This window comes from Xyrauchen texanus, chromosome 1 (assembly GCF_025860055.1).
Source record: "Xyrauchen texanus isolate HMW12.3.18 chromosome 1, RBS_HiC_50CHRs, whole genome shotgun sequence".
Lineage (NCBI taxonomy): Eukaryota > Metazoa > Chordata > Actinopteri > Cypriniformes > Catostomidae > Xyrauchen > Xyrauchen texanus.
Window position 1 is genome coordinate 9,508,558 of NC_068276.1, and position 15,150 is coordinate 9,523,707.

General features: G+C 37.5%; 1 protein-coding gene across 1 annotated transcript in view; it reads right to left on the reverse strand.

The window, feature by feature from the left end:
* Nucleotides 1-4,969: 4,969 nt before the first annotated feature.
* lrrk1 (leucine-rich repeat kinase 1) overlaps nt 4,970-15,150 on the reverse strand; it is a 202,344-nt gene continuing 192,163 nt past the window's right edge. Inside the window, exon 35 of the mRNA XM_052113495.1 lies at nt 4,970-7,707. Within this exon, the coding sequence (XP_051969455.1) occupies nt 7,530-7,707 (178 nt within the window). The 3' untranslated portion in view covers nt 4,970-7,529. The remainder of the gene's footprint in view (nt 7,708-15,150) is intronic.

The window sequence follows — 15,150 nt, forward strand, 5'->3', positions numbered from 1 at the left end:
CACAAAAATAGGATTATGCCATAAGTTTGTTATAGCATTTCGTATTGGGAGCCGCAAGGTGATGTGGCTATGTTTATTATGAATGGAATGTTAGCACGCCACAACCCAGCTCTGTTTTCTTTCTGATTAAAAACACCCGTTAGTCATCTCATTACTGATGTGCAGTCATCGCTGTGTTATTTGTTGGAACAAATCTTGAGATTTGGGGTAATTAAAACTACTTTGTCTACTGACCCTGAACACTGCATACCACCAGGATCTTAGTGGGGCTCATTTTCAGCCCTGGAGTTTCATGGCTTAGAATGGGCCACTTTAGTTCACGACTGACTATTAAAATAATGTAATTAAAATCTCAGTATATAAGTCTGCAATAGTGCACTGTTCTCTACAGGCTTGCAATTCATTGTATTTTTCTACGCATTTTGTATATTTACTAGGCCTATCTTTTGATTAAAAACATAATGGGCATAGAAAGTTGTTATAGGCCTAGTGTAACTAATGTGATCATGTTTGCTTATTCACACAGCTTACCTGTGTCTTCCACAGTGAGAGCATCAATCTCTTGCATAGGCCTACAACTGGGTCCTGGCTCTGCTTCTGACACTAAATCAAATTTTACAAATTGTCATATTTCTCACCACAAAACTCTCCTTTTTACAAAGCTTTCTGATCAAGTCAAGTAATTTTTATTAATGTAGTGCTGAATCATCTGGTATCATTAATTATCTCAGGGCATTTTTCATTAAGCAGGTGTACACCATACTAGGGCTGCAACTAACGATTATTTTGATAATCGATTAATCTAACGGTTATTAGAACAATTATTCGACTATTCGGCGATTATTGCAATGATTAATCATTAGCTCTTAACCGAATATTCAGTTTGTGTCCTGACTTAAAAGGTTGTATTAAACATGCTTACAAATCATCTTTTAAAAATACCTCTAAATGACATTCACTGAATTAAAGAGAAAAAAATACTTTTTATTAAGTTTAATTCAGTAAAGACATTTTTCTGCAAAAAAAGTATTTCTATCAAGTGTTTTTGCCTTGTTTTCCATTTAAAATAGTCTAAAAATCCTTAAAACAAGATACATTTACTTGAGAAGCAACATATAAGTTAGACTTGCTTTAAGAGAATTTATCTTAAATATACAGTAAGTGTATTTTTTTCACATGGTTATACTTCTGGAAGTGCAGTAAAAACAAAATATACTTATATTCAAGGTCTATTCTCTAAAAGCAAGTCTAAATATCTCATATGCTGCTTCTCGGGTGAATGCATCTTTTTTTTTTAAAGGATTTTTATATATTTATAAATATTTGTATTTTTTATATTATATTCAACATTCTAATATATTATGATTCAATAAGTCATGAGCCATCGTGTTATAATCTAGCTTTAGTAAGTGTGGGCTCGAGGGACGAGCGTCCCAGTGACAGTGTGTCTCTCAGCCGGGTGCAGTTTAAATTTCTCTCCCTTAGATCGGGATATTCGCACAACTCGTAGAAGAGGTGCTGACCACACAGAAAAATGCCAGTTTCGGAGTTTGTAATTAACTACAAGACCTGTTTCCGTATTATTTGAACTTTAATAAAGCTATAACGCATTAAATATATCTGCATTTAAGATTTAATGCCAGGGTATTTCCTTTAAAGACCTCCAGATCCACTTATTCCACAAAGAGATTGCTTCTGTATTTACTTGAAGCTGTTTGGAAAGTGCATCGGATGGTGATCTGTGTAATTCTACCTCAGTCAGACTCAGGCGTGAACTGCAGTGCTGCTCTCGCGCGTCATCATTACAGTTTATTGTGATCTCATTTTTAGTTTAATGAGATGAAACGACAAATTTGACAATGAAAATTATTGTCGACAATTTTTTTATTGTCAACGTTTCAGCTCTACGCAATACTATTCATTAACATTAATTCTTCTAATTCTTATATTCACTCAATGAGCAATAGAGGCTGCTGCTGCTGCTGAAGAACTACAAGAAAAAGTTTGATACATAAACATGAACAGTGGTTTGCAGACAACATTGTTTTGCATGGCCGCTAGCATCTTACACTGCTCCTAACTAGCTTAACGTTATCTTACCGGCCCTCTCATCGTCTAAATTTGGTGCACTGGTGAAAAAGCTGCTCAGTTTTGTACATTTGGCCGTGTCAGTTTGAAGAGCTTTCTTTTTTTAATCTTGCCTTTTCAGCGCCGCCTTTGCGCTTTCTATTGTCCATTTTAGCCTATATCCTCCATCAACCACAACCACCACTGACTGAAGTTTACAAGAGACATTTTTTTTAAGCAAGGTGCCACTGTCGGGGGAGTCAAAAGATAATTACGTCATTAGTGGGGCTGAGGTAAAAAAAAAAAAGAAAAGAGTGGGCTGCTGTGAGTTCAGGCAGCCTAGGGACAGTATCCATATTTCAACCCAGTGCCATGACAACACCGGCCCTCGCGGCCAAAAGAACAGACCGGCCCACCGGGAATTCTACCGGTGCGCCCGGTTAGCCAGTCCGGGCCTGATTATCACTACCTGCATCAACACAAACCTCATAGGTTTCAGTTCTTCACATCTGCACAGATCTGCTTATTTACTACTCCCATGTTTTTCACTGTGTTTTGTGTCAATAATTACCTGTCTTCGGGTTCAACACCATCATCGAGTCTGGGCTTCTGTGACACCCCAATGATTAAAGCTGCACTATGGAATATTTTTTGGTTAATAAAAAACAAAAACAGTGTTCAAAACCATATCCTTACTTTACCACAATTAACTATGGTAAGCCTACAAATAATTATATGTATTTTGAGCTGTCAGTTCGGATTTGGCTCAAAATCGCAGGCTTATGTCGTTCATCTTTACATCATTACGTCATGTCCGTTAACACAGAAAAGAAGTACCAGCTGTAACATGTTACGGCTGCGGAAACTACGCAGGCCTCTTTTCCCAAAAGCATTGTAAGCCACCAGCAGGACAATTGCCACCTAACATAAATAAATACTTCTAGCTACTGTACACTTTATGCTGAGACTTTAATCAAAGGATACATGTTTTATTTATGTTTATTTTAACCGACAAGGCTAATACTACAACTACTAATAAATAATATATATAATAAATCATAATTACAATAAATAATAACTTCACTTTAAAGCCAAACACAGTAACAACACATTGTCAAAATTGAGAAATTTAGTTATGACTGGGGTCTCTTTAGAAAAAAATATTTATCCTAAAAATGTGCTTCATGTGGTAATATCTAAAATGTTGGTAACTGGTTTGATTGAAGTCAAAAATATTATTTAACATACAGTAACTGAATTAATTACATTGTGACAGAACAAAAAGTGCTTTAGGGGTTAGATTAATTAGAAATACAGTCGCAAGAAAAAGTATGTGAACCCTTTGGAATAAGTTTTTTTTTTTCCATTAATCTTCATAAAATGCTATATTATCTTTATCAAAGTCTAAACACAATGTGGACACAAACAATTATAATCTTTTATTGCACACATACCATTAAACATTCACAGTGTTGTGTAATAAGTAAGTGAACCCTTGGATTTAATAACTGGTCAATCCTCTTTGGCAGCAATAACCTCAATGAAGCATTTCCGGTGGCAGCGGATTAGACTGGGACAGCGTTTAGAAGAAATTTTGGACATTCTTTCCTTGAAGAACATATATCTTATCTGGTGTAAATGGCTCTCTTGAGGTCATTCCACAGCATCTCTATTGGGTTAAGGTCTGGGCTCTGACTCGGCCACTCTAAAAGTCTTTACATTGTAAGTGCCTCACAGATTTTTGCTTTTTTTTGTGGTAATCAATATTTTGCCACAAATGCGGTTGATTGAGCCTAAATATTCCTTTAAGTCCAGATACAATGTGATTTCATTGTATTTCAGTGCATCACTTTGTAACAGTCTGTTACCCTTGTATTTTGTATCATACTCTTCACTAGGGGCGCTTAAGCGCTAAAACCTAGCAAGTTTGTTTGAAAGAAGTAAGTTTGTTTGAAAGAGGGAAGCATGGGATTGTCCTTGCACCTCCAGCAAAACTCAGTGGAGTCCTGATTGAGAAACTTTGTTTCCAGTTCAATCATATGGACTCTTTAAATCTTGTTTTATGTTTTGTCATCTTGAAACATTATATGTAGTTGCAAAGGCAGTACATATGTGAATATCAAGTGGTTTCTCCCCAATGGATTTCTCACTGCATTTGCCTTGTGGATTATTAAATATCCAGAGTACAAGGATTTAACTCTGTGAACTATCTTGTTTTTTTTTTTTATTATTATTATTATTATTTGAAGAGCACTTGAAGGGTGATTTTCAATTTTTTGTGTGAGTGGGGATTTGGACATATTCCTAAGCATTTACCTTTTCAAACTTTCATTGTAGTGATTACATACTTGCCTAAAGATTCCCTCATCTACGACTTGAACTGATCTGATAAGCCTTTTTTATTTTTACTGTCATTGCCATTCTTTTTCTATTGGTTACTTTACAGACCATCTTTTGGTATATTGTTTTGACTGTACTGGTTTCATTTCAATTCATTCTCTTTATCATGTACATGCACTGTTCTGTTTATTTCTTATGATTTACACAAAACCTCATATAATGAATTGTCTGAATTGTTAATTTTTTTGTCTTTAGTGTTTGTGACAACACACTGGAAAAAATAAGTTATTAAGCGTTAAGTTAATAGTTGGTAGGCCCCTCCTGTTATTCAGATATATATAGCTGCGTGCTGCTATTGTGGCTGGTGGTTATAACTTATTCAAATTATTTGGTTTGAGTCTTATGTAATGGTTTGAAAACACATTGTGCAATATGTGTGTACATAACTGAACAGTATTTCTTAGAATCTTTATGAAATTCTAAATATTTCGACAAACCAATGTTGCTCTCTCAGGCTTGCAATGGTAAAATCACACTCTGGTAATATACCTCAATAAGATTCAGTTTTATCTTGGAAACTTATTCATGAGGCCAAAGCAGAACTAATTCATCAGTAATCTCACAGTCTTTTTAATATAGAAAAATGCAAGGAAGTTGAATCAATGCTGTTCCAAAAGATTAATTATAATATTTACAGTTCAGTAACAACTTTATACACATGCAGCATGAGATTTTAACATATTCTGCAATAAATAACATATCATTTACAAAGATTCCTCTGTGATTCACAGTAAACAACAAACTGTTTCTCCATTATGGCCTTAGGAAGTGGGTGGATTTTCATAAGGTCTGTCATTTATTCTTTGTTTATTGCTGGTCACTTCCAGGGTCTCTGACAAAAAGGGCATGTCTTCATCCAAACGCACATCAAGTAAAGGTGACATGAGGTCATTCAAGTTTAACAAACCAGCAACACTGCCTCTCAAATTTCTTTCTTGGCATACTGTACATGCACACACACACACACACACTTCACTGACAGGGTTCCAGGTTGTGGGATCAACTAGGATCCTAGCTATGGCATTTATGAATGTAGTTCTAATAAATTCTTGGTTTCACTGAATTCTGATGCATTCTGGTTTAATGAACATTAACATGAGCATGATACATACTAATATCATAGGAGCTTGTGAGTAAATGTACAAATGCTTGGGCCTGAATATATGTTAACACGTTTAGCAAGTGTGCCTCTTTGTGTTTATGTATATATTAGGACTGACAATTTAATGTGTTTAATTATGTCCCCAGACTGTAATATAATATTTCATCCATCGGAGCAATTCAAGCTATAAGTACAACCTGTTTTCATCAAGGGCAGTAAGTGAAACTTCAGCTGTATAAGCAAAACATAACTGTACACACAACAAAACCACACTCAGGCTTGCTTGGCACTAGCGACAGCAACAAGAACTTGTTGTGTTCAAACACAGCTAGATGAACTGAAATTCTAAATGCAGGGGTCTTTTTCCAAGTTTCAAATGTCCTGTTTGTGATGCGATGCAACCAAAGTGAGACACTCCAAAAGTGTTCGTCTGACACAGGTATACATTGACGCATATTTAGAAGTATTAAATTACAAAATTGATTTCTGTGGACTTAAGGCCTTATCTTCAATCATAGTAAATAAACTAAATACTACATTCTATAGCCACTTTTTGTCTTATCAATGCCTTACTTGTCAGCCACAATAATGACTTAAGAATTTATGTTAATGAATTGTTGTTTTTGGGGGGGGGGGGGGCCCTTCTCTGCAAATATTTATATATGCAATTAATTAATCAGCATATCATAATTCATTAGATAAAAAAATTATTGATTGAATAAAAAATTATTGTTATTGAATTATTGTTATTTGGGGACCCCTTCATTGCAAATATTTATGTATGCAATTAATTTATCAGCATATCAATTTATTAGATACATTTTTTTATTGATTGACAGCCCTAGTGTATATATATACACTGGCGACCAAAAGTTTGGAATAATGTACAGATTTAGCTTTTATGGAAAGTAATTGGTACATTTATTTACCAAAGTGGCATTCAACTGATCACAATTTATAGTCAGGACATTAATAATGTGAAAAATTACTATTACAATTTGAATTATTTAAACTACTTCAAAGAGTTCTCATAAAAAAATCCTCCTTGTGCAGCAATTACAGCTTTGTAGATCCTTGGCATTCTAGCTGTCAGTTTGTCCAGATACTCATATAACATTTCACTCAACGCTTCCTATAGCACTTGACATAGATGTGGCTGTCTTGTCGGGAACTTCTCACGCACCTTACAGTGTAGCTGATCCCAAAAAAGCTCAATGGGGTTAAAATTCATAACATAATTACGCAAGGATAAGGTGGAGTGATGGCTGCTGTAAATAGGGCCTGTCTAGATTTGATCAAAAATAACTTTTTTTCAAATAGCGATGGTGCTGTTTTTTACATCAGTAATGTCCTGCCTATAATTTGTGATCAGTTGAATGTCACTTTGGTGAATTAAAGTACCAATTTCCTACCGAAACAGCAACATCTGTACATTATTCCAAAGTTTTGGCCGCCTGTGTGTGTGTGTGTGTGTGTGTGTGTGTGAGCGTGTATTTATCACTTTGTGGGGACCAAATGTCCCCATAAGGATAGTGAAACCCGAAATTTTTGACCTTGTGGGGACATTTTGTCGGTCCCCATGAGGAAAACAGCTTATAAATCATACTAAATTATGTTTTTTGAAAATGTAAAAATGCAGAATGTTTTCTGTGAGGGTTAGGTTTAGGGGTAGGGTTAGGTTTAGGGGATAGAATATAAAGTTTGTACAGTATAAAAACCATTATGTCTATGGAAAGTCCCCATAAAACATGGAAACACAACGTGTGTGTGTGTGTGTGTGTGTGTGTGTGTGTGTGTGTGTGTCTGTATGTGTATATATATCTATATATATCTATAGCTCTCTCTCTCTCTCTCTCTCTATATATATATATGCATGCATTTGTGGCCTGCAAGTTTATATTTCCTAAAGCAAACACCTATGAAATAGTGTCACACACACTCGCATTGCACGTTTACACAGCTACCGCCTTTTCCTTAAACTACTCTCTAAGCGGCCGAGGTCCTCGTAGCCCTGGTAGAACAGCTCTAGTTCGCGGCCTCCCCAGCTCCGCCAGACAGCAAGGCACCAGGCCATGTTTTCTTTACGGAAGCCACACACAACAGTGTCCTTTGCAACGAGTGCTGCCTCCACCAGTGCCCTGAGAGAGAGAAAGAGAGAGAGAAAAACCTTAGGTGAGGTGTGCAAATGAGGATTTTCTTGAAAACGCTGAAAATAAACCTAAAAATGCTGAGTATTTGTAGAAATATCAGTGGTTCTATTCTTTTAATTTTGCACAGAGGTGCAGTTAGATGCAATGAAAGTGTTGCTTGTTTGATTAATGTGTGTTTACATTAGAAGTTGATCAGTTTAGACCATTTTATGGTATTTTGTAAAGTTCTGGCAGATAAACCTACCAAAAACACACTAACTATTAGCTGAATGAATTATTCTTACAGCTATAAAATCTAATACGGAGTGGTGGTTGCGTAGTGGGCTAAAGCACAAAACTGGTAATCAGAAGGTCACTGGTTCAATCCCCACAGTCACCACCATTGTGTCCTTGAGCAAGACACTTAACTCCAGGTTGCTCCGGGGGAATTGTCCCTGTAATAAGTGCACTGTAAGTCGCTTTGGAAGCATCAGACAAATGCACAAATGTAAATGTAATTGAATGTCATGTTTGAAGCAGTTGTAAAACATATCAATAAATGTAAACCAGTGATATCACACCTGTGCTATTACTTAAACGATAAGATTTACAGGAGAACATTTCTAATAACACCCTAACATTTCATTCTCAGAAAGCGTAAAAATATACTTTTCTGATAAAATCGAAATGATCAGAAACAATGTTGGAATAATGAATTCCTTTGCCAGAGCACTCCAGAAGACTAAAATTATTCCCTACGAGCTACTTCAATCTTTCGATGTAACAGGTCAGGAAGAGCTAACTAAAATGATGGAAACATCAAAATAAACAACATGACCAATGCTGACTAAAAACTTAAAAACTATTCACTGTTATGTTGACGATACCCAACTTTATATTTCTTCGAAACCCAACAAAATTTCACAATTCTCCAAATTAACAGAGAAAAACTTAAAAACTATTCACTGTTATGTTGACGATACCCAACTTTATATTTCTTCGAAACCCAACAAAATTTCACAATTCTCCAAATTAACAGAGTGTACAGTATATATAATATCAAAGAGTGGATGCCTAACCATTTCCTTCTACTCAATTCCAATAAAACAGAAGTACTAATTATTGGAACAAAAACCTCAAAAAAATAAGATGTTGACAAAATACATCTACGTGTATGTCCTTCAAGGACTTTAACACTAAAACTTATAGTAACAATTCCAATGTTACATTTTACAGAACTTCACAAGTTAAGCCATAGTTCATACAAAATTACTTAATTACATTTCCTGTCATCTTTAGCGTAGATGTCATCCTGGCAATCTTGAAAAGCAATGTAATAACATTGGATTGCATTACACCGTATGTTTAAATATGGCCTCAAAAACAAGAGTAAAAGCTGTATACAAAAAAAATTGTTAAGAAGGTGTGCACATCCACAACCCAATTTGGGCTCAGGTGCAGAACACATTTTTTTTAACAAATGTCAAAAAAGAGGTAGAAGTCCACACTCTGAAATTAAAGCTCCCAACTTTATTATAAAAAGGCAACGTTTCGACTAGTCAGATCTTCATCAGGCACAATCCCCAAGTTAAATGAAACACAGCTTTTATATACACACATGATAAAATAAAAATTGTATACAAACACTGTGTTTGTTTGTGGGCAGGTGAGGTAGCCATGTGAAACAACCATGTAGCCCGTTATGTCATAGTTCGGTTCTCAATTCAGTGGAAAAGCGCAGCCGTTTACAAATCCTATTAATTAATGGCGGTTTACATGTCCTGGCCGTGAATCAGCAGAGCACAGGCTCAGCACAAGAACAATCGCCATTTCAGTGAAAAAGGGCTATGAGTGATATAGTTCCTGATTGGATTAGGGCGGGTGAAATACCAGTCTGTTGCAGGTTCATATTAGGGATGTGCACGGAGAGCCAACATTTGGTTAACAGTTTAATGCACCACTATTCAAATACCAAAATCACTATTCAGTTATTCTACGTCTGGTTTTTGGTCAGTTTTATAGGGCGAGTTGAGGGCTGTTCAACATGCTTTTCTGTGTGTCTGTGCATTTTTATTTTATACTGTTAACACTCGCTGGATGGACACTTTGACTGTTGCACAAAATCTCACCGTTTTTTCTTAAAGCGTCTTGCGCAAAATCGCCAAATTTTAGACACCAAGTACAGTTAAAAAGAACTCATTTTTATAAATGTATCACGAAACACCTGCATTATTTCATGCGTTGCACTGCATTGTGCTGCATCAGAAGAAGTTCAGGTTGCAAAGAGGACTTCATGAGACTGTTACACCATTAAACATGATTACAATTATGCGATCAAAAGTGCATTTGAACAGTGGTGAAACACTTTCTTATGATGTGTTACATTCATACGAGCAGACAGAGAAGTAAGTTTGAAGTAAGTTTGGAGTGGAAGAAATAGAAATAAACCTTGTGTAAATCATAATTTCCTTTTTTTATTGTTTTCCTGTAAAATCCTAAAAACAAGATAAATTTATCAGATTTATCATATTTTACTGCTGCTTTAAATGTTTTAGATCATTTTTCTTGACCAATAGTTTTGGATATTTCCAGCCTGGTCTCATCAAATTTACGTGAACATCATTTTTGCAATTAAAAATTTCTGTGCTGTATATCACATTTGGCTGTAGGTTTACAGTGAAAAGTCCAGCTGGGGGCGCCAAAAGCAAGTAAAATGGTGCACTGAATACGACACCATTTTACTTTCTTTTGGCGCCCCCAGCTGGTTTAAGGTGAATTTTTGCCAAAAAACTATTTTTTTTAAACATACCTCCCTAACCTAAAACTTTTGCCTAAACTTAACCATTAGTGTTTTAAAATATCTATGAGAAGTAAAATTCAGAAGCAAATTAAAAAAGCTAATTTTCTGAAGCAACCACCTAATTTCGTGCTGTTTCTATGACTCTGTAATAGCACATGTCAGCTTGAATTCATGGCTGGACTTGAATCGTGGGGTTCTTACTCTAAGTCCAACGCCCTATCAGGGGAGCTACCATGTAACCTTTCCATGTTGGAATAAGTGTATATGTAAAACAATTTTATAATAAAAGCATTAAAATGTATTGTTTTTCCAAAAGATGTGTTTGAGTGAAAGTGTGTCGATATAAAATAGCAGGTTCTGAGTAACAGAGAGAAAAATAAGTATTTATAAAGTCATAATCAGCCATTTAAGTCATGATTTGAGTGAAAGTGAATAAAACGAGCGCCTCTCGTGTTTATTTCTCCAAGAAACTGCAGGGAATTGTACCTGGAGACACGTATTCAGTATGAGAGGAGGTTGGATATTTCAGTTTTCCCCCATTCAAATAGAAGTTACTGTAGTGAAACCATGGTTCATTTTAAATTACCCATTTAATCCCAAGAAATAGCAAAAAACAAACAAAAAAAATTATTTAATAGAAGTATCGGTATTGATCGGTACTGGACTTGAAAAATATGGAAAATATTGGACCAATCAAAATATGTGGGGAGCTAAATATGCTTTCTAATCTCATCTGAAACACGTGATTCAAGCCTGGGTTTTCCATGCGAGAGTTGCTTGAGTCATCACAAAACCAATCGTGTGATGCGCTCTGCTCTTTACTATGGTGTTTCTCAATAAGAAAGCTGCAGCCTAGTTAGGCTGGAAATGTCGGCTGCATTGTCATCAAGCACTGTAGAAGGCCATCTCAATTGTGAGGACACTTGAAAACAGCCTGGTTTTAAAGACTTCGTTCACCACATTTTGGATGATGCATCAGGTGCATCTTTCGTGGCCTTCAATCAGCCACAATACTTTGTACGATTTTTGTTTTCTTTTAAGAAAATATCGGGAAAACAAATCAAACAGATGTGTGCCCTCCTGGTGGTTTCCTCCATTTCTACAAATTAATTGTAGTGGTTCACATATAATTTATTTTCTAAATATTCATACCGTGGAAATTCTGAACTCGGAACCTTTAAAGGCGGACACTTTTTGACATAGCAATGCGGACTTACTAGACCATCTCATTCATAGTGCTCAATGCTTTGGAGGAGCCTAGCCTACAGCCACAGAAGGACTGGTCTATGACGGACACAACCTTACTAGGCTGCAGCCTTTTGTTTTGATTAGCACCCTATTGTATTTCTAGAATGCATACGTCGTTTGGGCTTCCTTTGATCTCAGTGGCAGAGTTTACCACAAAATAATCATGACATTTTAATTCTACTCAGAGGAAGCCCTGGTCTTACCTGTGCTGAAGGCATTACACTGTAAATACAAGGGCAAGAAAATAAAGGGCTTTAAAGTCTGGACCTCCAAGATGTATAGAAAAATTCTGGTCAAAGTTTTCCTTCTGTGTTATATATGTTCGGAATGAATTGTGTTTAATAAAGTAACTGGCATTGTTTGACTTGATTCACCTTAGGGGATAAAAATAAAATATAATAATATAATTGGTTTTTAATTAAATCTAAAAAGTCAAAATCAAAATGCTACAGATGCTTAGAAATAAAAAATAGCTCAGAGTACTGAAATACGTCAGAGACCTTAGAGTATCATTTAAATAAAATAGTTTAAATCAAAATACCATGCTTTTATCATCCATTTACCATAGTACTATTTTAAATTGGCTTGACGATATAAAAAATAGTTTAATAAATAGTTTAAAAAAACAAAATCAAAAAGACACAAACACACACATGACTGTAAGCTAACCGTAAACGATCTCTCTCGGATGCTTAATTAGCCTGATAAGGGACCGGGTGTGTATAATCGACCTGGCCCTGCCCTCCGTCCTGTCACATTCCTACCTCGTTCTCTCAGGGTGGGGAGCCCCCGGCATGACGTACACCCCCCCTTTCCCTGGGGAGGGGAATTTATCAGATTTTTCTTTTCCTGTAACAGTGTAGTACCCCCCCCAAAAAAACACAGTAAAATTTAAAAGAGAGGGAAAAGGCCAACGCGGAGCAGCAGTGAGAGAGAGAGAGGAGAGATTAAAAAAAAAAAACACTTACTCGCCAGCTCTCCAATACGCCTTCACTTGGTCCTCGGCCACTCCTCCATCCTCTAACGGAGGACAGCCATGCCTCCCCGGGTGGATCGGAGGCAGTCCTCCAGCCCCTGGTGGACGGAATGCCCCGCCGCGCTCTCGGGAAACAGAAGGGGTCTCACCCGCCCCTGTCAGCGGTTCTCCCGCTCCAGGTGGTCGGCAGCGAGCCCCTCCTCACTCGCGGTAGGTGGTCTCAGACCCCACCGCATTTCAGCGGCTGGTAGGGGACTCCTCCGCCCCTGACCGCTCCAGGCAGTCGGCTAGGAGCCCCTTCTCCCCTCATGGCTGCTCCGTTGGGGTAGATGGTAGTGGCGAGAACTCTACTATGGCGTATCCCTCCTCCTTCCCGGGTCTTCAGCACCAGTGTAAAGGGGTTCAATGGAAAGGAGGAGGCGAGAACTGGCTTGACGATATAAATAATAGTTTAATTAAGGATTAAATCAAAAGACACAAACACACACGATGGTCAACTGACCATAAACGATATCTCTCTCGTCGCACCACCTTCCGCAGTCAGCCTTTATCCCTCTTGGAGGCTTAATTAGCCTGATAAGGGACCGGGTGTATATAATCATGACCCAGCCCTGCCCTCCGCCCTGTCACACTCTGCTAGTGAGGTCATGCAATGTTTCCCATTTTTAAATTCAAGATATACAGTCAGGTCCATAAATATTGGGACATCGACACAATTCTAATCTTTTTGGCTCTATACACCACCACAATGGATTTGAAATGAAACGAACAAGATGTGCTTTAACTGCAGACTTTCAGCTTTAATTTGAGGGTATTTACATCCAAATCAGTTGAACGGTGTAGGAATTACAACAGTTTGTATATGTGCCTCCCACTTTTTAAGGGACCAAAAGTAATGGGACAGATTAACAATCATAAATCAAACTTTCACTTTTTAATACTGGCTAAAGCACAGGGCTGTTAATCAGAAGGTCCTTGGTTTGAACCCCACAGCCACCACCATTGTGCCCTTGAGCAAGGCACTTAACTCCAGGTTGTTCCGGGGGGATTGTCCCTGTAATAATTGCACTGTAAGTCGCTTTGGATAAAAGCGTCTGCCAAATGCATAAATGTAAATGCATAGACATCACCAGACGCTGGGTTTCATCCCTGGTGATGCTCTGCCAGGCCTCTACAGCAACTGTCTTCAGTTCCTGCTTGTTCTTGGGGCATTTTCCCTTCAGTTTTGTCTTCAGCAAGTGAAATGCATGCTCAATCGGATTCAGGTCAGGTGATTGACTTGGCCATTGCATAACATTCCACTTCTTTCCCTTAAAAAAGTCTTTGGTTGCTTTCGCAGTATGCTTCGGGTCATTGTCCATCTGTACTGTGAAGCGTCGTCCAATGAGTTCTGAAGCATTTGGCTGAATATGAGCAGATAATATTGCCCGAAACACTTCAGAATTCATCCTGCTGCTTTTGTCAGCAGTCACATCATCAATAAATACAAGAGAACCAGTTCCATTGGCAGCCATACATGCCCACGCCATGACACTACCACCACCACCATTCTTCACTGATGAGGTGGTATGCTTTGGATCATGAGCAGTTCCTTTCCTTCTCCATACTCTTCTCTTCCCATCACTCTGGTACAAGTTGATCTTTGTCTCATCTGTCCATAGGATGTTGTTCCAGAACTGTGAAGGCTTTTTTAGATGTTGTTTTGCAAACTCTAATCTGGCCTTCCTGTTTTTGAGGCTCACCAATGGTTACATCTTGTGGTGAACCCTCTGTATTCCCTCTGGTGAAGTCTTCTCTTGATTGTTGACTTTGACACACATACACCTACCTCCTGGAGAGTGTTCTTGATCTGGTCAACTGTTGTGAAGGGTGTTTTCTTCACCAGGGAAAGAATTATTCAGTCATCCACCATTGTTTCCGTGGTCTTCCGGGTCTTTTGGTGTTGCTGAGCTCACCGGTGCGTTCTTTCTTTTTAAGAATGTTCCAAACAGTTGATTTGGCCACACCTAATGTTTTTGCTATCTCTCTGATGTGTTTGTTTTGATTTTTCAGCCTAATGATGGCTTGCTTCACTGATAGTGACAGCTCTTTGGATTTCATATTGAGAGTTGACAGCAACAGATTCCAAATGCAAATAGCACACTTGAAATGAACTCTGGACCTTTTATCTGCTCCTTGTAAATGGGATAATGAGGGAATAACACACACCTGGCCATGGAACAGCTGAGCAGCCAATTGTCCCATTACTTTTGGTCCCTTAAAAAGTGGGAGGCACATATACAAACTGTTGTAATTCCTACACTGTTCACCTGATTTGGATGTAAATACCCTCAAATTAAAGCTGAAAGTCTGCAGTTAAAGCACATCTTGTTCATTTCATTTCAAATCCATTGTGGTGGTGTATAGAGCCAAAAAGATTAGAATTGTG